Below are 22,902 nucleotides of genomic sequence, written 5' to 3'. Positions count from 1 at the left end.
TGAGGCGAAATGTTCCCCTCCCCCTTCCACACACACTGAGAAAAATGCCTTTTTTTTGCTCTCGACTGGGCGGAGGCCCCACAGAGGGCCGATACGTTTTGACGCCCTTTGACAGGGCGACTCACACGCGTGCGTATCCGCACGTCTCTCCTTTGTGCGTCTTTTCTTTCAGTTTTTTTTCCCCTTATGTCGGCCAGACGAGGATCAATTTGATTTTTCTTTCGGCGTTCCGTTTCTGTCCTCCCTTTCCTCACGACAAACGCGTTTGGGGCGCTCTTTCGCTGACCTCACAGCGACGAAGCCGAGGAGTACTCCGCCATGACGCGCACGCCTGTGTGTGTGTGTGGGGTCTCTCTTAGATGCCGTGAGGTTTTGTCTCGGCATTTTTCCCGTTTCTTTGCCTTTTTGTTTTCCCCTTTTTGTCGTCGCCGAGGTCTTTGATTGTGTCGTGCCGAGTGCGGCATGTGCCCCTCCCCCTCCTCCGCACGTTTTGCCGTCCTTACCCACTTCATCCAAGCTCTTCTCAACGTGAGTCGCGGCGGGACGGCAGACGTGTGTAAGGGTATCGACGACTTCAATGGAGGCCGAGCTGGACGACGGTGCCCCCCTCTCTCAAAAAGCAAAGAAACACACACACACACATCCTTTATGGGGACTGCTGAAGATGCTCAACAGGCGATCCAATCAGGCCCACTACATGCCTATGGCAATGTCCATCATCGATCCCGTCTCTCGTGGGGAGAAAAGAGCCCTCGCCATTCACCCCTCCGTCTCTCCGTCTCTCGATGTCACACACACACACACACACATTCCGTTTATTTCCTTTGCACACGATGACCGTGGCCATTATGCCCTCCACCCCCCTCGAAAAAAAAAGTGCATTGAAACAGTGACCTTAACGCGGCATCAACGGCGCGCGAACAGGGGGGAGTGATCGCAGCAACGTGCCTTTGTGTCTGCGCACTGCGGAACCAGGCGACAAAAGTGTGCCTGCTGTCGAGGCTGCTTAGATAGATCTACACACACCCACACACACTCCGTTTCTTTTTTTATTTTACTTACACTTCCGTTTGCCTTCTCTAACTTAGCACAAGCGCACCTGTGCAGGCGTGCCACAGCGCCGCTCCGCTCCTCCCTTGGCTTCTATTTTACCCTGCTCACCCCCTCTCTTCTTCTCTTGACGTGCGCACACACAGCTACGCAAAGCCCACATTGGGAGGGAGCTGCTGTGAACGCGGAGATAGAGCGACAGAGAGGTAGAGGAGGGGGGCTGAAAGGAGGTGCCGTAGAGGCTGATACCGATACACGCACGCATGCGTGCATGCGCACCCTCCTCCGCTACACATACCCACACGCACGCGTATTCGCGGTGTAGAGAGGAGGATAAGCAACCGAGAGACACTGGGGCGAGAGAGCGGGTATAGGGCGTGAAGAGTAGGGGAAGAGGGGAAACGCGTATCTCTGTCGGCACGCCTGCGTGCGGGCGCCAGCGTGATCGCGAGAAGAATTGCCTCTGTTGCCTTCCTCTTTCTTTTGGCTGTGGCATCCGTTGTACTGCGCTGGAGCGCAACCACTGCTGCTGCCTTTACTTGCGTCTACATCTCTGTTTCAGGGAAGCAAGGGTGCTCGGGTGTGGTTGCTTGTGTCCCTGCGCTTGCGCGCGTGGGTGCTGCGTGTGCAGAAGCGCAAGCGCGCGTAGCTAAGAAGCATAGAGAGAGAGAGTCGACCCGGCCCTTTTGCGCACCGTTCGGTGTGCAGGGCGGGTGGGAGTCGTGGGAGTGAGCTGACCGGAGGATAGCGTGCCAAAGATGCCTGCCATACTACACCACGCAATCATGCATCGCCACATGGGCAGATGCCGGCTTCATGCTCTGGTGCAACCGCTCCGCTTGAGCTGCACGGTGCAGTCTCTGACAACGGCACAGGCAGCGCTAGCAAGAGGTAAGGCTCCGCCAGTGGATGCCGCTGCCCAGTACGCCGAGTTCTTTCACGTCCCCATCTCTCTAGACTCCGGTGTTGTGCGCAGTACGCAGGAGTACTACACAAACATCCAGAAGCTCGCAGCTGACTGCAAAAGCGCACAGTCGGAGTGCGACTCGCCAAAGAACTGCTGCAGGTCCGACAGCGTGGCGACCTTCCTCGTGAGCTACCACTTCCAAACGACAACGTTCCACATCTTCTCCATCGCCGCAGACGACGTTGTGTGCAGCATGAATACGAACGCGGGGACCGCACAGGCTTGGTGTGTAGCAGATGAACTCATGGCCCGCGTGAGCGGTGCCTCGACGCAGCTCATTCTCATACCTGTCGTGGAAACGGAGCAGGAGCGGAAGAGGCTGCAGGAGCCTCTCCTAAAGCTCATGACATTGCTGAAGTCCAGCGGGCTACAGGCGGCCTCTCACGTCGACACCCTCGAGCTCACCTCCACGCTATGCTGCAAGCCACCCTCTCCGCGTGATATCATGCATGGCGCTGTCTCGGGCGTGCCTCCGGCTCCTGCGACCCGCGCATGGTTCCAGGCACATTGGGCCTTCATCCGCACGGCGGCGTGCCAGGCGGTGCCCGGGGACCCGTTACAGACGATAAGCACGTACTTGCTGCCCCGCTTTGATGTCTACCTCATTCACCTGGTACAGGCCGGCACTCGCGGGCTTAACATGTCGCTGTGGGATCCAGTACGTCGCCGCCGCTTCTCGGCCAAGGGCATGCTCTCGGATGCCCTTGCCTGCCTCCTCGATACGCGTTCCAAACAGATGATCCTGGTGCCCACGAATCGCACTGACCGCGCCGCGCTCTTCCGCTGCCGCACCGCTGTCATGAAGGTCGGTCATGACTGCGTCGTGGTCTACGCGTCGGAGGTGAGCGACCGCCTGCGCGGCTGCTACCAGTCTGACCCCATGAGGTACTGGGGGGCAATGAAGGATGCTGCAGGTTTCCTCGATGCGGACCTGCTCTTCGGCATCTACACCACCGCTGGCAACACACTCCGCAGTTATGAGCGCAGGCGGCTTTCCGAGAGCCAGAAAAGCGGCCACTTGAGTCTTCTGAGCAGCTCCTCGGATAGCGACATCGTAACGCCGCAGAACGTCCTCGACTGGGGCCGCTACTTCACGTTCCCCAAGCGGGTTGCAGCCGAGAAAGCGGAATGGCTCCGTTACGACAAGTTCATCACCATTGCATACGTTGCCACCGACCACACCGTGCACGGTCAGCCGATGAACCCGGTTGCAGACATCAATCATGTGCTGAGTGCGTGCATCACCGACCACGCGAGTCGGACGGTGGAGCCGTGGGCTGTCTACAAGGGACGCGGGGGGTTCTGCTTACCAAGCCTCGATGGGTATGACGTGCTCGTCACGCACGATGCCAAGACGTTTGTGCTACTCATGTCGGGTGACGCCGAGCTGCAGAAGTTCATCAAGCGCGGCGGCCGTGTGTGGTGCGTCACGCTGGCCGAGTACCTTCTGGAGGCGCAGAGATGCACCACCGGCAACAACAGCATTCAAGATTTGGCCCTTCGCCACGGTGTGCACCTGCCGCCGTCGTCGCGTTTGGGTGCGCCGAACGACCGACTTCCGCTCGCCTTTCAGCGACAGTTTCTCCTCCAGGCAGCGCCTGCGGTGGTGAGGATTTTCGTCCAGCAGCTAAACCGTGCACTAGAGCAGTGCCAGCTGTTGAGCTTGGCGCACCGCATGGACTCCTTGCTGGCGATGGCGAGTATCGAGAAGGCTGGTATCCACATTGATGCGGAGGAGGCGGCGCGGCAAACCGCCTCGCTGAAGAGTGCTGCCGCTGTGCTCGACGCGGCGATGAATGCGTACGTGCCGAGTGAGGTACCACTCGACATGAGGGAGCAGTTCGATTGGGGGTCCCTGCAGCAGCAGCACGCCTACTTCTTTGGCGGTACGATTGTGCTGGGGCATCAGACGCAGGCCCGTGACACGCCTCTTTGGACGTCGAATCTGGTTCACCTTTGCCACCGGTTCGGGTCTTTCCTCCAGATGATCGGAGAGCCACACCTGCAGCGCTATGCGGCCCAATGCGCTCTGCCCACAACGGGAGTGCTGCCGAGCCGCATCCTCCAGCACATCGAGGCGCAGGGCTCGCAGAAACTGAAGGCGTACCGCGTCGTCTTCTTCGACATTGAGACAACGGGGCTCAACCCAGCCACGGACGCCATCGTGGAGGTGGCCATGTTCGACCCCATCGAGAACAGCACCTTTCACACGCTCGTGAACCCGCAGCGCCCCATCTCGCCGAGAACGGTAGGCATTCACCACATCACTAACGAGATGGTTCGCGACGCGCCAACTGTCGACGTGGTCGCGAAGAGTATTGGCCGGTATCTGCGCCTCGACAAGGCGTCACACAACCCGCATGAGATTCTGGTGCTGGTGGGCCATAATGTCTTCTCGCTGGATGAACCAATGCTCCGCCGTGCGCTGGAGTGTCACGCCCCGGAATGCCAGCTGGACGGCATTCTATTTTGCGACTCTCTGGCGCTGCTCAATACCCACCGGACCGAGCTGCGATGGCGAATGCGCCGGAGCCGCGCGAATCAGCCCCTGATGGATGCCCTCACATCCTCGCTGCGCCTCAATAATCTGATCACAGCGCTCAACGTGCGGCCGGATGGTGACCTGCACCGCGCTGACACCGACACCAAAGCGCTTTGGTATGTGCTTGTCAACATCTTTGGTGTCGCTGGCAAGGAAGCGGTTGTGCAGCGGGACAAGATTCTGCTCGAGGCTGCCAACTGCTTCCTGCGCTCTCCCTCGATTGGGTGCTTTGTGCCAGCAGAGCGTCAAAGCCGTCTTGTGAAGGTGCGCCTGCCTGGCGTGGCCGCAGACTACATCAGTAGCGCGAAGGTGATTGCTGGTCTGCAGCGAAAAGCTTACTCTCCCGCTGTGCTGGCGTCCCTGTGCGCCCACGGCGTGAAGCCAGCTGCACTGCTCCTGCAGAGACAGATGCTCGAACGCCACACCTCCACATTTCTGCAACCAAACGCGGCTGGGCGCCTTGCTACGGTGCACCGAGACGGCAAAGTGCACCAGCACATCGATATGACTGCCACAACGACGTCGCGCACTGTCAGCGCCTACCCGAGTTGCCAGAACATTCCAAAGGACGATAAGTCGTCTGTCCGACGCCTCTTTGTGTCCCGCTTCGGCTCCAAGGGGCGTTGCGTCGAGGTGGACTACTCGCAGCTAGAGATCGTAGTGCTGGCGATCCTGTGCAACGACGCGAACCTGACGAAGGACCTCCTAAACGGTGTCGACTTCCATGTGAAGCGGGCGGCATTCTTTAGTGGACTGCCGTACGACGAGATCTACCAGGGCTACAAGCGCGATGTCCCGAAGTACGTCAAGCTGCGCAAGACGGCGAAGCAGTTTTCCTTCCAGCGCCTGTACGGTGCTGGGGTGCCGCTGCTGCACAAGAGCACCGGCATTCCAGTACGAGACCTCGAGGCGTCGATCCGGAGAGAGAACGAGGAATACCCCGGTATCGCGCAGTTTCACCGCATTGTTCGGTCGGTCGCGCTTCGCCCCAACAACCCAGGGCTGCCCACCAGCTTCATTGCCGAGATGCCGACCGGGCTTCGGATGAGCCTGCGCATGCGGGATGTGGTGCTGAACCTGCCCCCCATCAAGAACTACCCCATCCAAGGCTACGGCGCGGAGCTCGCGCAGATGATGCTCGGCCGACTTTTCCGGCACTTTGTCGCGAAAGACTTTTACAGGGACCGCGCGTTCCTCATCAACTTCGTGCACGACGCTGTGTGGATGGATTGCCACGTCGACGTGCTGCAGAAGTGTGTGACGGACACGTGCCGCATTCTCGGCTCGGTGCACGAGTACGTCCCGAAGGTGTTCCCCGGGGTGAAGATTAGCGTACCGCTCCAGGTCTCTGCGTCGTGCGGCGTCGACATGTGCTCAATGGAGCGCATCAAAGGTGACCACTACACGTTTGTGGCACAGCAGCGTAAGACGAGGTCAGCGGAGGTGCAGGATTTTTTGGACCTGACGGCAACCAATTCCAACTTCTCGGCGGTGATAGAAGACAGCGTAGCATCAGAGGAGTTGGAGGGTAACATCGAGACGGCGATGTCGGAGGCGGAGCCGACCGAGTGAGGCAAAGTCGGAGCGCCTCTGTGTGCAAGTCATTGCGTATGGACCTCATTTCGTATGGGAGCGTGGCTACGGTGATGTGGTCATCCTTTTCTTCTGAACGCTTGCAAGGAGGCGCAGCGAAGCCTCCGGCATGACCATCTGCACTGAGATGTGAACAAGAGTGTGCGTGAGTGATGTCCGCGCGTGCACGCACACTGCTCAGCGCGCGCATCAGTTCCCATCGTTCCTGTTTTTGTGAATGCACCCATCGCTAACGAGCGCTGTTCGGAGGCCGTTGACGATGACGTTGCTCGGTAGGAGCGATCATCATCACTTGGCCCTTTCGACCACGGTGTGAGGAGCACCATGTTCACCCCTCGGCGCTCACTCACCGGCTCATCACGTGCTGCGCACGCATCTCCTACCCTCTCGATGGAGTACACCTCGACTCAGTGCATGAGGGAGAGGTGGGATGGGCGGAGGCGCACTTCACATAGGGGAACGTCGAGTCGACAGCGTTCGAATCAGCGTTGTACAATCAACAGTCATCCCGCCCTTTTCTGCCCCCCCCTCCTTCACCTACTACCCACGCCTCTGGTGTCCTCTTTCTTGGCATCTTGACCGCAGCTTCTCCACGATTTCACCGCTCCCCGCCTAACAAAGCGCTGCATCCGCCTTGGCATCAGCGCGACTCGTCACTGCAACTGCTATGCACGCTGCTGCACCGCCGTCACTGCCGGCGCCGCAAATCCGCTACGTGGACTTGTTGGTCGACAGTAGCCACGCCCATGAACTGGGAGCTCTTGAAACAATCCGGGAGGCCGGCCAGTCCTCAGAGGCTGCGGCCATGGCCAACTCACTCCGCCCTAGTGGCACGGCAGCCCCGCCTCATCGGAAACTTGCGACTCGCGTGCCGACGCCAGAGCGCATTCGCCGCGTCTCCGCACGCCTTTATGAAGACATTCATGCAATTATGGATCGCCATAATGCTCGCACGCGCCGCGAGCTCGACCTGAGGCGCCACGGCTCGCACAGTGCACGCGTTTCGTACGTGGAGGAGCGGCTCTACAACCGACACCAAAAGGCGACTGACGCTCCACGTTCCTCACCCACAGAGAAGACGGCATTGCCAGACGTGCACCAGCTTTTCGACGAGGCGCGGCGTGCTCACCTGGCCGAGGCGCAAGAGCAGCGCACATACTTCCCATCATCGAGCAAACCCACCGTCTATTCCTCTAAAAACCCCAGTACGTTCAGCTACCGCTTCCAGTCCCATCCATCAGCCAACGGCAGCACGTGATACCCCATCCTCCGCCCTATTCGATCGTTGTACTATGTTGCATGGGGCCCTGCTCACCTTTACAGAGGCTCGTGTGGCAGAACTGGCGATGAATGGAAGCGGAGATGGCGTTTGCGGATAGCGTAGAGGAGGGGAACTGCGTGGAGGTGAGGCAGCGCTGCATCACGCGACCATGCCCTCAACGAAGGCCCAGCTACCTCTTTAACGTTTTGACACCCCCCTCCCCTACACACACGCACGCACTTTCTCACCAAATTTATGTATAGAACAGCTCGTGTGCCGTCCCGCCCCGTTTTCTCTCCTCCCCTCCTCGTCTGTCGCGCTCTTTTCCCTGCGCCCCGCCCCCTCTTCCGCCTTTCCCGTGTCTTGTTCGCTGCCGCTCACCAGGCTGACTGCGTCTGCACAGGGGGTCGCTTGCTCGTATTCCCTCTCTCTCCTCGCGTGGATGTGCTCACTGCTGTGTTCCTCTTCGCATAGTCTTGGATGCGCACCTTTGCTCTCTATCTCTCTCTGATTCGTTCGGCGGGTGACCTGCCCTCTTCCTCACTCTCTCTTCTCTTCTACTTGGGTACCCAATGAACGCGAAACACGAGCCGATGACGTAGCCGCACGACAAGTTTTCTTCTCTGTTATATGTGATGCGTATGCCCTACTGCAATCCAGCTACTGTGTGCCAGCAGCGGGCCCTGAGCTGTTGCCCCATGAGCTACCGCGGCTGCACTGTTCTGCGCGTCGTCAAACGTTCGTGCCCTGCCGTCGCAACGGTGCCACAAGGGGCCCTCATCACGCACCGAAGCCTCCGCGTGTGCGCCGCTTCATGACCCTCGTCATGCCCCACTACGAGGACAGCGCTGTTACCCCTGCGCTGCACCCCTCTTTTCCCTTCTCACTCGTACCGCATCTGCATTTTCTTTCCTCTCTGCTCACCTCCGCTCACCCCCCCTTTCCCCGCACATGTGTCTGCGTATGCGTATGGACGGATATGCGCACTGCTCTTTGCTGTCAAGGGGCAGCTCTGCAGGCAGCAGAAACAGAGATGACAGCGTCTCCGCCTTCTCCATACACGCCAATGCTCATGTCCGATTCAGAGGCACAGGGTGGCCCCTCATCCTCTCCCAATTTCGGTGCCACCACTGCAGTCACTCCTGATGTCATCTGTGAGCTATCCCCTGTGCACTCCAACAGGCCACATGGCACGGCCCTCCGCGTGGAGGAGCGACTGCTGCGGTACGGCGTATGGTATCGTCAAAGGCTAAGGGAGGCGCAGCGGCGCAAGAGCCTCTCCGAGGCCGCCGCCTTGGAGGAGACGGTGCGTCCTTCAGCACCAAATCTTCACCGTCGGCTGTTCGCTCCCACACCTTCCCGTCACACGTCTGCCGAGGCCGCCCGACAACACCGAGCTGAGCGCCAAGCCGCCCTTCTCGCAGAAAGGACGACGCCATCTACATGCCAACCAGCCATCCTCCCTGCCTCGCGTGAGATGGCCGTGGCGGTGCGGCAACAGAACGACTGGATGCGGCTTCCAGTCGGCGATGTGTTGATGGAGCGCCACAAGCGCATGGAGCAGCAGCTCGAATACAAGCGGCAGCAGGAGGTGAGGAGGTTTTCCTTCAAGCCTGCCATATCAGCACGTGCACGCTCCATCAAGTCTAGCCGACCGGTCGTTGAGCGGCTCTACAGTGGTGCGGGAAACGCAATCCCAGACACTGCGGCTTTCGGCGATGTGACCAACTTGTCCACCTCGAGTCACCTAAAGCCCAAAGCGGCGCCCGCGGTGGTACACCGACGCCTTTACGAAGACGCTGTTAAGCGACGTGTTCATGAACAGACGCAGGAGAACCTAATGCATATGCCATCTAGAAACGACTTCTGCCCCCGAACCGACGCTGTCAGCAGCCTCATCGCTTCACAGCGAGGAGACACCGCTCACGAGCGACTCCTTCGGCCAAAGTCTGCGCCCGATGCGGCCAGCCGCGTATGCCCGGACGAGACGTTTGCGCCGCTAATTAACACAACGTTCCGCCTTGAGCGAGCTCCACTCTATGCTCGCACAGCAATGTGGCAGCGGCGGCGCGCTGAGCGGCTGCACCACGCCCTGGTAGAGCAGAGCGAGGCAGCGATGCGCGCGTGCACCTTTCATCCAAGAACGCGGCAAGGACCTCCGGCATTGTCGAGGTCACATGTGCGCAAACCGACTGGCGGGCGCACAAGCTCCTTTGCGAGTGTCATCAGTTCCGCGGAGGAACTGCTTAGCCGCGTCGACCTCCAGGCGTCTTCACCACCATCAGAGCACCACTGCTGCACCTCCCTACTCTCTGATGACGGGGAATTACTTCACACCATTCCTGCTGACATCCTAGCCGCGCTTGAGGAGGCCGAGTGCGTTTCTGAGTCCCTGCGCTTCCTCCCTAACGCGCATAGATACCTAAATCTTTCACCACACCTCTCTCTTTGACAGCAATCGCTGCCCAGCTTCCAACATTCGCCAACCACTTCAAGCTTCCTGCACAAGCACGTCTGCTTGATAGGATGACCGCTTCCGTCGCGACTCCTACGGCTCGCGTCTTTTCCTCCCTGTGCATTCTTCTTCGGAAAGCGCTCGCTGCCCTTTCCGCTCTTCTGTGTAAGCACGTCTGTGAGCGTATCCCTCGGTGTGTGTGCCGCACCGATACTGAGCTCCCCTCCCTCTCTCTCTGCTCTCCTTGAGCGGCTTCTGAAGGGACATGCCCCTCCCCCTTCGCTCCTCTCTCTCACACACACACATACACAGCCGAAGTCCCGCAAAAGGACCCAATGCTGATGTGCCCCCGTTGACTTCGCTACAACTGCTGTATACCCGCTGAAGGGCTGTCGGGGAGGGAGCAGGTCAGGCGGAGCACTTCGCGGACCTCCAGCTTGTACCTGCCGTCCTCTACCTTCTCTACCTTTGCTGTGCTCTCAAGACACACAGTGCTCCTCCTTCCTTCACCTTACGGGCGCAACGCGTGTGTGCGTCTTGTTGGCGACGGCTTGCTTCCCTTCTCCGCTTGCCGATAGCTTGTACTTCGTGGGCTTCCGGCACGCCGCACTCCTCTCCCGTGCCGTTCGCTGCTCCTACCCGTTTTGCGTTACCCCTCTTCTTCCCTTTCTGCTTCTATGAACACGTTGTCGCGGCGCGCAAACACCTCTATGACAGCCCCCATACGTGCGCGCGCATCTGCACCATCGCCCTGAGTGCCATGGATACAACGGAAAGGGATGGGGCGGGGATGCGCCCCTCCATTCGCTATGTGATTGGTATGGATGAGGCAGGCCGCGGCTGCATGGCAGGCCCTGTAGGTGTCGCTGCCACCCTCTACCGCATTTCTGCCACGCCAGTGCGCTACAGCGTGAAGGACAGCAAGAGGATGAAAGAAAGTACTCGCGCCGAAACGCTGAAGGCAATGTGTGCAGAGCTAAGCGATGCGAGCGCCGAAGATTTCTTGGAGACCACCATCCGCGATGGAGCGTGCTGCCTCGTCCGATATCAGCAGCGCCAGCCGCTACAGGCGGTGGCCGCGACGCTCGTCGAGGTCGCTGTCATTAACGAGCGCAACATTCTCAATGCCACGCTGGAGGGGATGTCTGCGGTTTGTGACGCCATTGTGCGCTCTTACAATGCGGTGAGAGGGCGTGGTACTCTCACGCCGCTGAGCTGCGCGATTCTCATTGACGGCAACCGTGTGCCGTGGACGTTTCTGTCCAGCGAGGATCGGCAGCGGGTGCGCGTGCAGGCGGTGAAAAAAGTTGATGCTCGTAAACGGATCGGTGTCGAATACCCTCTCTTGGATGGGTTCGGTAGCACGACCGTGGTCAGCGGCGACGCGACGATGTTGTCCATCGCTGCCGCATCCATTGTGGCCAAGGTGGTCAGAGACGCATACGCAGCGACCGTCATGCATTGTGCCTTCCCACAGTACGGCTTTCATCAACACAAAGGATACTGTACGGCAGCACACCAAGCGCAGCTTGCAAGATGGGGCCCAAGCTGTTTTCACCGCCTCGACTACGCGCCTGTCAAAGCCGTCTTGGAGTCGAGGGGGGGGGGCGGCGCAGCAATCGCCCCTGCATAGCTAAGCGGGCTCGGTACTGTGAGAGTCGAAACAGTGTTGCCACGGAGGCTGCAGTTGCCTCTACAACAGAAGCGCCTTTACTCGAGTATGGGGAACACTTGTAAAGGACACACACACATACACACACACACAAACGAGTCGCGTGAGAGGTGCAGAGCATATTCCCACTGTAAGGAGCGAAGCGGCTGCCCCGGAATAACAGCACCGCCGCCACTCACAGAACAGGCTCACCACGCCATTACCATCTGTTACAAACATCGGGTCCAGTGCCCTTCGCGTGCGCGGTAGGCGCACATTCGTACCCGCCAGAAGCTCGCGTCCACGCGCGCTCAGCCTTCCCGCCCACTCGTCTCTTTCTCTATGACTATCGCCCCTTCGTCGGCCACCGCATCTCTCTGTTTTTTTTTTTTGCACGCGTTAAACGGTTAACATGGAAGTACACGCCGACACAAAAATAAAAAGGGCGAACGAGCTTCTCCCTACATCGATCTTGTCGCTCCGCACGCTCCTGCTGGTGGTTGGTGACGATCGCCCATTACCCGTTGCACTGCTGCCACGAGGAGGCTAGATCGTCGTCCGCATAGACTCCGGGTGCGCAGCTCATGTCACTACACACTCGAACGTTGCAAGGCTCTCGTGTCGCCGCGACCCCTCAGAGGAATTGTCCCGCGTGTGTGAGCAGAGCGTCGCCTGTGGGAGCCATCGAAATCTCCATGGCAAACTTCTTGGCTGATCAAGAGGCAGCCTTTGAGGAGTTTATAGGCCTATGCAAAACTGATGCGAGTCGCGCACCCACTTCGTGGCGTTTCAGGGGTGCGGTTCCAGCGGCGCAGGTGCCGCCGGATGTGCCTTTGGCCCCATGCTCGAGTAATCAGTCCGCCAGTCTTCCTTCAGACGGCACGGCGGCGGATGAGAAACAACGCACTAGACAAGCTAGTCGCGCGAGCATCGTGGCTAGCTTGCTCAAGCAAGAGAAGGCCTCGCAGCAGCTGCTCGCCGTGGGGCGGTCGGCGGCGAGGGAGGCAGAGGAGCTGCGACGTGCCACTGAGCTCGAGGAAGACAAGCTCCACTTTGCCCAGGCCCGGAACCGACTTCTCCGATGCCGTCTCGCCGCACTCACGCGCGAGCGCTGCAAAGGGCTACACCATGTCGAGCTGAATAACGATGGAAATAGTGTGGACGTCGTTGGGGCCAAGCAAGCGCCGACTTCACCGATCGGTCAATCATCTTGTGGCTATGACTACACTAACGACATCGTCGAGGCCCGCCGCCAGCTTGACCAATGCACGAGGGAGCTAGAAGAGATCCAGCTACGCCTGCATGAGCTGCAGCAGTACCACCTGAGCCAGCTCAGCGGATACCTTCGGCCCGTGATGACGGCGAACGACGCGCTGCGCACCACTGAGAACTTTCTCGACAAAGAGACAAACATGGCGGTCCGTGCCACCGTGATCGACTCCTTATTGGAGGTGAATCGGGCCTTGAAGCCACTGATGGTGCAGCACGACGCGCCACGAAGCATGGAAGGTGCGTTGCCGTGCTTGAACAACGCCACCACATTGTGGGATCGGCTGGCAGTGCAGAATTTCGTTGTGGGGCGCATCAATCGTCTCTTAACGTGCATGTGCCCAACCACACCGCCAGTGATGCTGAAGGACACAAACATGATGTACAGCAAAGAAATGAATTCCGTCTTCAGAGAGGGCGCTGCTGCACATACACAAGACGTCGTAGGCGAAGCGCATACCTGCAGAGAGGGCCCCCTCCCCCTTATCACGTGAGAGACGAGGAGGCAGGGGGAGGGGAGGAGAGCGTCCGTGCTGTGCCATTGGAGGCAGACACCCGTGGCGCTCATGAGATGCGCTTACATCACTCTGCTTTTTGCCATCCTCCTTTCTCTCTGTTCGACTGTGACGGCCGCATTATGCGCAGCGCGGCAGTGCCTGATGACCCCTTCTCTCTCGGCTGTACCACCGCCATTTGCGATTCAGGTGATGCGCTGGAGCTGATCCATTCCAGCGCCGCTCTCTGCACTCGGCTTGGGCGGAGGGAGAGGCCCTCGCTGACTGATACTCATATTGCGCTTGCGCCCATTCCGCGATTCGCCCGGTGTACCGCAGCCGCTGCAGGCGAACCTGCCATGATGTTACGTAACCGTTTAGGATGCCCCCCCTCTACAACCCGTCAACTCTCGACTCGTCCATCCCCAAAAGCTCGCCGCCTTCCCCTCTTTTTGATGTCTGTGGTAGTCCTTCTCTTCATCATTGAGACCACCGCTTACCCCTCTGCTCGCCGCGTGCCATTTCGCCGCCGCTTTCATTCCCTCCTTACCCGTCTCGCTTTGTGACAGCAAGCGTTGTCCCCGGATATGTACGACTCGTTTCTCCATTCTCGCTCGGCTTACTGCACTTGAACGCACGTGCAACGCTCCTCGGTGTGTGATTCGAAAGCTACTCGGATCGCTTCTCCCCGGGCAGCGTCGGTGTCACCAACATGCACGAACCCCGCATCAAACAGATCTTGCGCGCTGTGACGGAGGCGCCAGAGGATCAACGCAATCAAATTCAGCACCTTCAAGGAGCCATTGAGCAACTCTCAAGGCGGTGCCGTCATCTGGAGAACGAGAGCGAGCGGAGGCGTGTCGTTATCGACGACCTTCGCGCGCAAGTAACTCGCCTGGAGGAGTTGTTTGGCAAGAGCCAGTGTGAGATGGCCTACGCCCAGCAGCAGTTAGAGTTTGTCGTCATGAGCCTGGAAAGCCAGCACGGCATCGTCTCCGATCACACCGAGCAGCTTCGCCTCTTCGCTGGTGTGTCCACTCATCGGGGCCTCGCGACGGAGCAAAGGAACGCGCAGCGCTCGCTCCTGCTGCTCTTCGGTAATTGGCTTTACACGCCTGTGGTGCACTTCGCCAAGGGTGTGTACACGCTCTTCTCTCCCATCATCACCACCGCGCAATCCCTCTCTTTACTCAACTCCGACGTGCTGCACCGCAACTCCAGCGACCGCCTTCGCTGGGGAGCAGCGAGGAAGGGCGACTTATTGGGCATGCTGCAGCGTGGTGCGCTGGACCCCGACTCTGCTGCTATCCGCAAGTGACGGTGGAGGACTACGTGCGCGTATATGCGTCCGTTGCCAGCTACAACGATGACCGCCACCCTTGCTGCCGGTGATGACGCCATGCGCGTACTACCCGCAAAAACTCTGCCCGGCCATCTCTGCATGCATCACAAGCCCCTCTTTCTTCGTCTGTGAGCCACCCTGAAAGAGACGCCGCTTCGCAACAGAGTGATTCTGTGCGGTCCCTCTTCTCTCTCCATCACCCTCTTCTTAGTGAGCATCGTATGAGTGACCGCCCTCGCCACCATCGTACCCACAGAGAGTGTGAGCGTCACCCCCCAGCTCAGCTCCTTGTGCTTGTCGCTTCTTGCGCGCTAAGTGTCAAGGTAGCCCACCACTATTCACTCTCTCTCCCTCATTCATGCCTCTCACGGCGCTATTCTCTGAGCATTCACTTCTATTCTCTTCCATGAAGGGCAGCTACTACAGTCCCCTTTCGTTCTCCCTTACCCCGCACCCACCACCCCGCACACGTAAGCGCCCACGCAGTGAATGGGAGCTCCTCTCCGGTTGCGGCATGGGGCCACCCTAGAGCAGCATAGCATATCGCCAGTCTTGAACGGCAGCGACGACATCTCGACTCTCCGCACGGCCTGTGGCACGTTCGGTATGATATGCCTCTCTGTGCTCGTCTTCGCCTTTCTTGGACAAATAGCGCTCGTCTTACGGAAGCTGTACACTCGACGGGGCGCGCCGTCGGCTACGAAGACGGTCCCGGTGAACAAGCCGCACCACATCTCTCACAATGTGCGGCACCTCGGCATCATCATGGATGGCAACAGACGCTACGGCAGGTGCTACAGCACGGCGACTAGACAACCAGACGCCGCAGCTCTGCGAGAGATCCGTGAGGAGCTGTGCAGTGCTACACAAGTCACCGCTGCCAATCGTGAGAGTGGGCAGTCCTGGCTAGCGGCACAGTACACACGCTTTGCAGAGGTCATTCAGCACACCTCCCTCGACGGCCACCGCGCCGGTGGGGAGAAGCTGCTGGAGGTCGTCGACCACTGCATGGAGGCAGGCATCCGTATGGTGACGGTGTACGCTTTCTCTACCGACAATTGGAACCGCCCCACCGCGGAGGTGGACGCGCTCATGTCGCTTTTTTTCTTCTTCTTCAGCCGTGTCCGAAAAGTTGCCCTGGACCGGCACGTCTTTGTGCGTTTCATCACTACCGAGCGGTATCGCCTTCCGCCTCGTGTCGTTGAGCTCATGAGGAGCGTCGAAGACGAGACACGAGTAGTGCTGCCGCGTCGGCTTGTACTGAACATTTGCGTGAGCTACAGCGGTCAGTCGGAGGTGGTGGCGGCGTGCAACCGTCTTCTCGCTCGCCGTCTCCTACAACGCACCGACCCCGCATCCATCGTTACAGAGGTGACGAAGGCCGAGCTGGACAGGGAGATGCTGCGCAGCATTACGCAGGATGAGCACGAGACGAACGATGCGCAGATTTTTGGTGACGGCGTCTCTGTAGAACCAGATCTCATCCTTCGCACGAGCGGGGAGCAGCGCATCAGCAATTTTCTCCTCTACGAGTGCGCCTACTCTGAGTTTGTGTTCCTAGAGAAGGCATGGCCGGAAGTCATCAAGGAGGACATCTGGCGAGCACTCTCCGATTTCGCTCGTCGAGAGAGGCGGAACGGGCGTTGACAAAGGCGGTGTTGGCGCTAACAGCCTCCATATCACAGTCAAAACCGGAATATACACTGCCTCCACTTGGCCAGCAGGAAGACTGCATGCGACCGCAGCTTGACGATAGCTGCGATCACGTCCGCGTTGGTGCCCATTCCTTTTTTTTTCACTTGCCCATTTTGGCGTATGGGCTTCCTCTCTCGCAAACGAGTCTGCTGACAGCACCGTTGCACCACCGGGTCAATGTCCCCCCCCTTTCTCACTACTCTGCGACAGCGCTCTCGCTCTCTTAGCCTTTCTTTCATCATTGACGCCTACACTATCGGTTATGCGTCTCAACATAGATGCGGACGCAACTGCATCCGGAGGCAGGGTGTGGGACGGTGCTTGAGAGGCTAAGCAGAGAGAAGGCACTCGGTATAGCGAGCAACCCTTCCGCGCTACTCCCTACCTCTGACTCGTCTCCTGCGCTTTATGTCGTCCTCTGCCCACCTGCATAGCTGCTTATGCGCGCTATATCTTTGCGCTTCAGTTTTCTCTCGCCTTATGCATCCGCACAGTGAATCATTGCCATCCTCTACTGAACTCTCCACAAAAGAAAATGTTGCCTTTTCAGCTTTCTCTCCCTTTCCCTTACAGACGCAGGCGGATGGGTCGCTGCGAAGATATCAGCAATGACCGTTGCCAAAGCCCGCCACACCGTGCACCACCTCTCTTCACCTCTTGGCTCTGGCGTGCCCGCATCATCGCGCCTGCTCTGTCGCAGAGAGAACCACGGGAAGAAGGTGACGCAGGGTTCGGTACGATGAAAGCAAATCTCGTGCTTTGTGATGCCTCTTGCATTCGCCCCCCCATCCTTACTCCCCCCTCCCCCCCCCAACAACAGCAGCTCCATCACCGAACACCGCTTTAGCGACATGTGTGCTCTGCAGCCGCAAGAAAGGGCGCCTCGATTTCACCTCTTTTTTTGTCTCGCTACCGCTAATGGAAAACGAGAGGGAAGCGAGTGCGTCATGCTCTGCCCACTTGCCCACATGACAGCCGCCTTTTTCGCATCCTCTCCGACTTGCTCTCTTCCGGCTTTTCACACCTCCCCACCTCACCGTACGCCACGCGCTTCATTCCACAGCAAACGTCCCCCATACACATTAATCCACGCATAAACGCTCTCCACTGAAACTCTGTACCGACACATATATACACGCGCACACACAGGACATCTCAGACAAAGGCATGAACTTTCAAGCTACGGCAAACATAGGCGGACAGGACGGCGCCCGGGGGTCGACGCGAGCCGTCTTCACACCGACCCCTATCGTGGACATCGAGTCCAACGATGTGACTCGGACCGAGATGGTGCAGATTATCGTGTCGTGGCTCATCGAGGAAGGCTTTACCTCCTCCGCGCAGGTACTACGGGAAGAGGCCACGAGCCAGCTCCGCGGAGAGCATTACCTCCGCAAGACGCTGCGCGCTCTCAGCCGCGCCACTGAGGAGGGCAACTGGGAAAGCGCGCAAAGAAGCCTCAAAAAGCTCCAAACAAAAACAGCCGCAAAGTGTGGCCTGAAGCCGGAGGGGACGTCGCCAGTCGCACTGCTGGTGCGCTCCCTGCCGTTCTTGTTGGCTCAGCAGCAGTACATGGAGCTTGTCGAGCAGGACAACGACCAGCGCACCTTTACCTTCTTCATGCGCAGCATTAAACCTTTTGAGCGCTCCATCAGTCGCGAGCACTTCCAGAAGCTTGCATACCTGCTGACATGTAGGACCGTGGCGGAGAGTAGCAACTTGTATCCAGAGTACCGCGGCTGGACAGCCGAGCTAGGGCGCGCGCAGCTCCTGCACTACATCCGCACGCAGCTCGGAAGCGTCGATTCCTCCAACTACTGCCGGCATTCCAACGTGTGCATGCCGCCGCCGGTGGAGCTGAAGCGGCCCCTACGAACCATCTTTCAGCAGTCCTTCTCCTACGAGCTAGTGTCCCGTCATCACCCGGACCTTGTGCGGCGCCTTCAGCGCGCCACTATTGCTTCCTTGTTCACCCCACTTGAGGCGCAGTTGCCGCTTACGGAGCCGTTTCTCTCGATTGACGCCAACGCTCTCGTACGCAGCACGTTTCCTGCACTAGCGCCCCCCGACGTGCGGCAGTGTGTCAAGCTCACTGCCTGTCAACCCTTTCTCAGCCATAGCGCTGTCGTGGCAGCGACGGATACCGGCGCCGTGCTGTGGATTCCCACTGGACCTCTGAGCGGCAGGGACGACGGTGCACCCTCCTCAGAGGCGAACGCGGCGGACAGGGCACAGCTACTGTATCACCACAAGTGCCCTATACGCGCCTTTAGGCGCAACGGCACAAAGCTCTTGTGCTGGGGCAGCTGCCAGACGCTCGTGCTCAACGTGCAGCCTCTCCTCGACAACTGCGGCGACGTGGCACGGAAAAATGACTGCTTCGCTTGTGTCTTCACCCACGCCGCTGATGTGTACGCTGGCTGCTTCTTCCCCTGCGGAACTCTCGCCTTGACCGGGCTTTCCGAGGGAACCGTTAGTGTGTGGGACCTAAACAAGGGCAACAAGCTGTATGAGCATCTCTTCAGCAACTGCGGTGTCGTCTCTCTCGTCATGAACCGGACCGGCACTAGCTACTTCGCCGCCTCCAAGGACGGCACCATTCGAGTCGTGGACGTGGCGACCGGTGTCCTCACAGCGTCGCTCGTGTCGCCCATCACGATGGAGATCTGCTCGCTGGCAGTGTCACCCTCCTCGACCTTCCTCTTGACATCCTACCGTGGAGGGCTAATGCGCATATGGGACATGCTCACGGGTGAGCTGCTGCCATATCGCTTTACCGGCACTGAAAACAATACGAAGGCGAGCTTCCCGACATCTTTCGGCAACACTGACTCGGAACTGTTTAGCGGCGGTGAAGACGGGTGTCTTTACTTTTGGAATCTTCGCTCACGCGACCGTGCGCGACCGCCCACCGTCTCCCCGCGCACGGCTGAGGCGCCCCGTAGCGGTAATCTCTACCTTTCACAAGCAGGCAACAACACCAACCTTATCCACTACGCCACGCAGCTGCCACTGCACCGGTCGCCGATCACGGACGTCAAAGTAGAAGGATCGTATGAGGTAAGTTGTGGAGAGGACGGCATGGTTATCCTCTGCACTACGTGTGCCAGTACGCACGCTTAGCTGCCAACTCATACACGACAAGCGGTCAGCGCGAAAGAACGTTGCGCTCCGTTTTCTCGATTACTGGCGTTGACAACGAGGGCCGCGGCGCCTTGGCACGCGCCGTGGCGCGCACCTCTGCCCATCGATGGCACATTGCTTCTTCTTTCCGCTTCGTTTTCACTCCCACTGTGGCGCATCTGCCCGCTCACTAACACGCCATTGGATGATGCACCCGAGGTGCCTTCGCTGACATCGCCTTGCGCATTCGATATGATGCATCTGCTTCTGCCCAATACAAGCCGTTGACGAGACAGCAGCGCACCACCACATGGCAGCCGCCCGTTCCGCTCAGCTTGCTCTCCTTTCCCCTTACCTGGTCTTCCGTTCTTTCCACACCTTCACCGCACGTACATGACCCCTTTTCTCTCCTTCGCCACGGCAATGATCCGTTACTCGAGTCGATCGAGCACCAACTACCTCACCCGCACCAGCAATCCGCGCACCGCTCACACCTTCGCCCTGTCTTAGCGTCTCCCAGCCCGCTGGAGATGAGAAAGGAGCTCTCCAGCGCTGGTGGCAATGCCAAGCTCCGATAACACCTCCTCCCCTTCCTCTGGTTCCACATACAAGAAAACGTGACTGCATCAACACCATGACGATCGTGTGACCTTGAGAGGGTTACCCGGCGCTTAGTGGCTCTTGCATCGTCGCAACAGCTCCACAGATAGCCGGCTGCTTTCTCTGGAGAAACCACGAAGGAACGTCCCGACCCTTTTCGAGATTGTGCGAGCACAAGCTGTCGAGCCAGGCAACCACCTCCATTTACCGTTCTACACTGTGGGAGTGCTCGACCGCTACATTTCCTGGACCCACTTCTCCCAACCATCATAAAAGCCTGTCCACTGCTGCCCACCATACATTGCACCATTGTCTCCTTTGTCCACCTCCAATGCCAACGCCGTTAGCTACCTCCGCGGCGGCAACCACATCCTCTGCTGTGCTTCGAGCCACAGAGCTGCTGCCGGAGAAAGTCTATGATAGCCCTTGCACCGTTGCTCCGCATCAAAGGTGCCCGACACAAGGAGTGGCATCCATCAAGAGGTACCCAAACATGCGAACCTCAGCGTTACCGACAGCCACAAGCGCCACCCTTACCGCGCCTCACGTCCACCCCACTGCTCCTGGACAAACCGACGTGATACACCGCCACCACCAGCGCTCGATCGGACCCACATCCTAATCACCGCGAGTTCCTTCACCCAACATGCTTGCCGTCATTTTCATGCCCTCCATTTCTGCAGTTCACCTCTGATCTCCCCGAACACTCTTGAAGGGGCCCAAACAGTGAAGCAAATTCAGATAGCCTTTGCAGCAAAAGCTCAACCGTGCGAGGTTAGAGCGTGTCGGGTAATGTAGGGTGCGCTTGCCAATCGGACAGCAGAGCTCGATGCGTTTTTGCCCCGCCGGATGGGGCGGAGGTGAACCGGAGGCCCGGCTCGCCGACCAGGCCGCACTGCACCGGACACGCGTGGACGCCACCTTGTGCGCGGGATGATGACTCTACCTCTCCCTCTGCGTTTTCCCACCGTCTCTCCTGCACACGCATGAGTGCTCTGCACGCAAACGGTGTGTACCTGGTGAAGCAGCGAAGCCCTCTCGCCCTCCACGCCACCATCGCCTTTCACACAATAGTTTCGGGGGAAAAAACGCCCACCCGCCCGCCCAGGAGGTTGCTGACAGGCCCCCGGTAGCGGCAGTGAGGGTGCCCGTCGAAGCTTCCGTCTGTCCCGTAACAGTTGGCTGCGCCGTATTCCTAAATAGTTTGTGTCTTTTCGTTGAACTCGTAACCGCAGCCCGGTGCTACACCGTTGCTGCAAACTGTAAGCGTTGATTATTCTGTGAGCGGTTGATTGCTTTCCTTTTAGTTATTAGTGGATGAGGCTGCGCCCAGTCAACGTGTTGCCATGCGGCCCCCTAGTTCCCCCCATCCTGTTAGGGAGCAGACGCGCCGACACCTCACCAGCCCCGTGCGTGGTGTTCGGGTGGCACTGCCTACACGGACTGCGCAGCGAGGGGCCCACCACTAAGTATAAGCGCACTCGCGGGCGGAGCCCGTCTGTACCTCTTGCCCGTCCCGCGAGCAGCCTAATGTCTGTGTGTGCTTTCTCCCGTAAAACGATAGTGGCGTGCTCTGTCGACCAGCGTCCCCGGCGGCGTGTCCCCACGCGCCGTGAGGGGGACGAGGGCTGGTCCTGGCCAGAAGTCTGCTTACAGGAGAAATGAGACCCGCGAGCGCAGCGAAGCCGCGGCGAGATTTGCTCCCCAAATGTGGAGGAGTGCTGTTCAAGCGCATGCGACTAGCAGGAGCGTCAGCCACCCTCATCACGTTCTTCTCCTCCCCTCACGCTTTCTCGTCTCACACACCACAGTCGCCCGACATTTAGGGTTAGAGTTAGGGTTAGGGTTAAGGGTTAAGGGTTAAGGGTTAGGGTTAGGGTTAGGGTTAGGGTTAGGGTTAGGGTTAGGGTTAGGGTTAGGGTTAGGGTTAGGGTTAGGGTTAGGGTTAGGGTTAGGGTTAGGGTTAGGGTTAGGGTTAGGGTTAGGGTTAGGGTTAGGGTTAGGGTTAGGGTTAGGGTTAGGGTTAGGGTTAGGGTTAGGGTTAGGGTTAGGGTTAGGGTTAGGGTTAGGGTTAGGGTTAGGGTTAGGGTTAGGGTTAGGGTTAGGGTTAGGGTTAGGGTTAGGGTTAGGGTTAGGGTTAGGGTTAGGGTTAGGGTTAGGAGTTAGGGTTAGGGTTAGGGTTAGGGTTAGGAGTTAGGGTTAGGGTTAGGGTTAGGGTTAGGGTTAGGGTTAGGGTTAGGGTTAGGGTTAGGGTTAGGGTTAGGGTTAGGGTTAGGGTTAGGGTTAGGGTTAGGGTTAGGGTTAGGAGTTAGGAGTTAGGGTTAGGAGTTGGGGTTAGGGTTGCAGGGTTAGGAGTTAGGGTGCAGGGTTAGGGTTAGGTTTAGGAAGGTTAGGAGTCAGGGTTAAGGGTTAGGGTTAGGAGTTGGGGTTTGAGTTAGGGTTGGGAGTTAGAGTTAGGGTTTAGGGTGAGTTAGGGTTAGGAGTTAAGGTGAAATTAGGGTTAGGGTTTGGGTTGGGGTTAGGGTTTAAAGTTAGGGTTGGGGTTAAAATTTGGGTTAGGGTTTAGGGTTAAATTGGGTTAAGGTTGGTTAGGGTTAGGGTGGGTTTTGGGTTGGGAGTTAGGAGTTAGGAGTTTAGGGTTGGAGGTCAGTTAGGGATTAGGGTTAGGGTTAGGGTTAGGGTTAGGGATTAGGAAAGTTAAGGGTTAGGAAGGTTAGGAGTTGAGGTTAGGGTTGAGGAATTAAGGATTAAGTTTAGAAAATTTGGGTAAATTTAAGGTAAGATTTAAAATTTAAGAGTCAAGTCAAGTCAAGTCAAGTCTAAGTCCAGGGTTAGGGTTAGGGTTAGGGTTGGGGTAGTG

The 22,902-nt window shown here is 58.4% G+C and overlaps 8 protein-coding genes across 8 annotated transcripts; all 8 read left to right on the top strand.

The window, feature by feature from the left end:
* Window positions 1–1,835: 1,835 nt before the first annotated feature.
* LSCM1_05820 (uncharacterized protein) lies at window positions 1,836–6,131 on the top strand (the record flags this gene model as incomplete). Its single annotated transcript, XM_067323259.1, has 1 exon — window positions 1,836–6,131. The coding sequence occupies one exon, from the start codon at window positions 1,836–1,838 to the stop codon at window positions 6,129–6,131; it is 4,296 nt and encodes a 1,431-aa protein (XP_067180210.1).
* A 688-nt stretch (window positions 6,132–6,819) lies between these two features.
* Window positions 6,820–7,410, top strand: LSCM1_05819 (uncharacterized protein; the record flags this gene model as incomplete). Its single annotated transcript, XM_067323258.1, has 1 exon — window positions 6,820–7,410. One exon carries the CDS (start codon window positions 6,820–6,822, stop codon window positions 7,408–7,410), a length of 591 nt encoding a protein of 196 aa, XP_067180209.1.
* A 1,069-nt stretch (window positions 7,411–8,479) lies between these two features.
* LSCM1_05818 (uncharacterized protein) lies at window positions 8,480–9,865 on the top strand (the record flags this gene model as incomplete). Its single annotated transcript, XM_067323257.1, has 1 exon — window positions 8,480–9,865. The coding sequence occupies one exon, from the start codon at window positions 8,480–8,482 to the stop codon at window positions 9,863–9,865; it is 1,386 nt and encodes a 461-aa protein (XP_067180208.1).
* A 763-nt stretch (window positions 9,866–10,628) lies between these two features.
* Window positions 10,629–11,501, top strand: LSCM1_05817 (uncharacterized protein; the record flags this gene model as incomplete). Its single annotated transcript, XM_067323256.1, has 1 exon — window positions 10,629–11,501. One exon carries the CDS (start codon window positions 10,629–10,631, stop codon window positions 11,499–11,501), a length of 873 nt encoding a protein of 290 aa, XP_067180207.1.
* A 602-nt stretch (window positions 11,502–12,103) lies between these two features.
* On the top strand, window positions 12,104–13,282 carry LSCM1_05816 (uncharacterized protein; the record flags this gene model as incomplete). Its single annotated transcript, XM_067323255.1, has 1 exon — window positions 12,104–13,282. One exon carries the CDS (start codon window positions 12,104–12,106, stop codon window positions 13,280–13,282), a length of 1,179 nt encoding a protein of 392 aa, XP_067180206.1.
* Window positions 13,283–13,994: 712 nt separating this feature from the next.
* LSCM1_05815 (uncharacterized protein) lies at window positions 13,995–14,600 on the top strand (the record flags this gene model as incomplete). The annotated part of the gene is made up of 1 exon (XM_067323254.1): window positions 13,995–14,600. The coding sequence occupies one exon, from the start codon at window positions 13,995–13,997 to the stop codon at window positions 14,598–14,600; it is 606 nt and encodes a 201-aa protein (XP_067180205.1).
* Window positions 14,601–15,113: 513 nt separating this feature from the next.
* On the top strand, window positions 15,114–16,271 carry LSCM1_05814 (uncharacterized protein; the record flags this gene model as incomplete). Its single annotated transcript, XM_067323253.1, has 1 exon — window positions 15,114–16,271. The coding sequence occupies one exon, from the start codon at window positions 15,114–15,116 to the stop codon at window positions 16,269–16,271; it is 1,158 nt and encodes a 385-aa protein (XP_067180204.1).
* Window positions 16,272–17,486: 1,215 nt separating this feature from the next.
* On the top strand, window positions 17,487–19,442 carry LSCM1_05813 (uncharacterized protein; the record flags this gene model as incomplete). The annotated part of the gene is made up of 1 exon (XM_067323252.1): window positions 17,487–19,442. One exon carries the CDS (start codon window positions 17,487–17,489, stop codon window positions 19,440–19,442), a length of 1,956 nt encoding a protein of 651 aa, XP_067180203.1.
* Between the last annotated feature and the right edge of the window lie 3,460 nt (window positions 19,443–22,902).

The sequence above is a fragment of the Leishmania martiniquensis genome, chromosome 13 (assembly GCF_017916325.1).
Source record: "Leishmania martiniquensis isolate LSCM1 chromosome 13, whole genome shotgun sequence".
Taxonomy (NCBI): domain Eukaryota; phylum Euglenozoa; class Kinetoplastea; order Trypanosomatida; family Trypanosomatidae; genus Leishmania; species Leishmania martiniquensis.
This window is presented reverse-complemented; position numbering and strand designations above follow the sequence as displayed.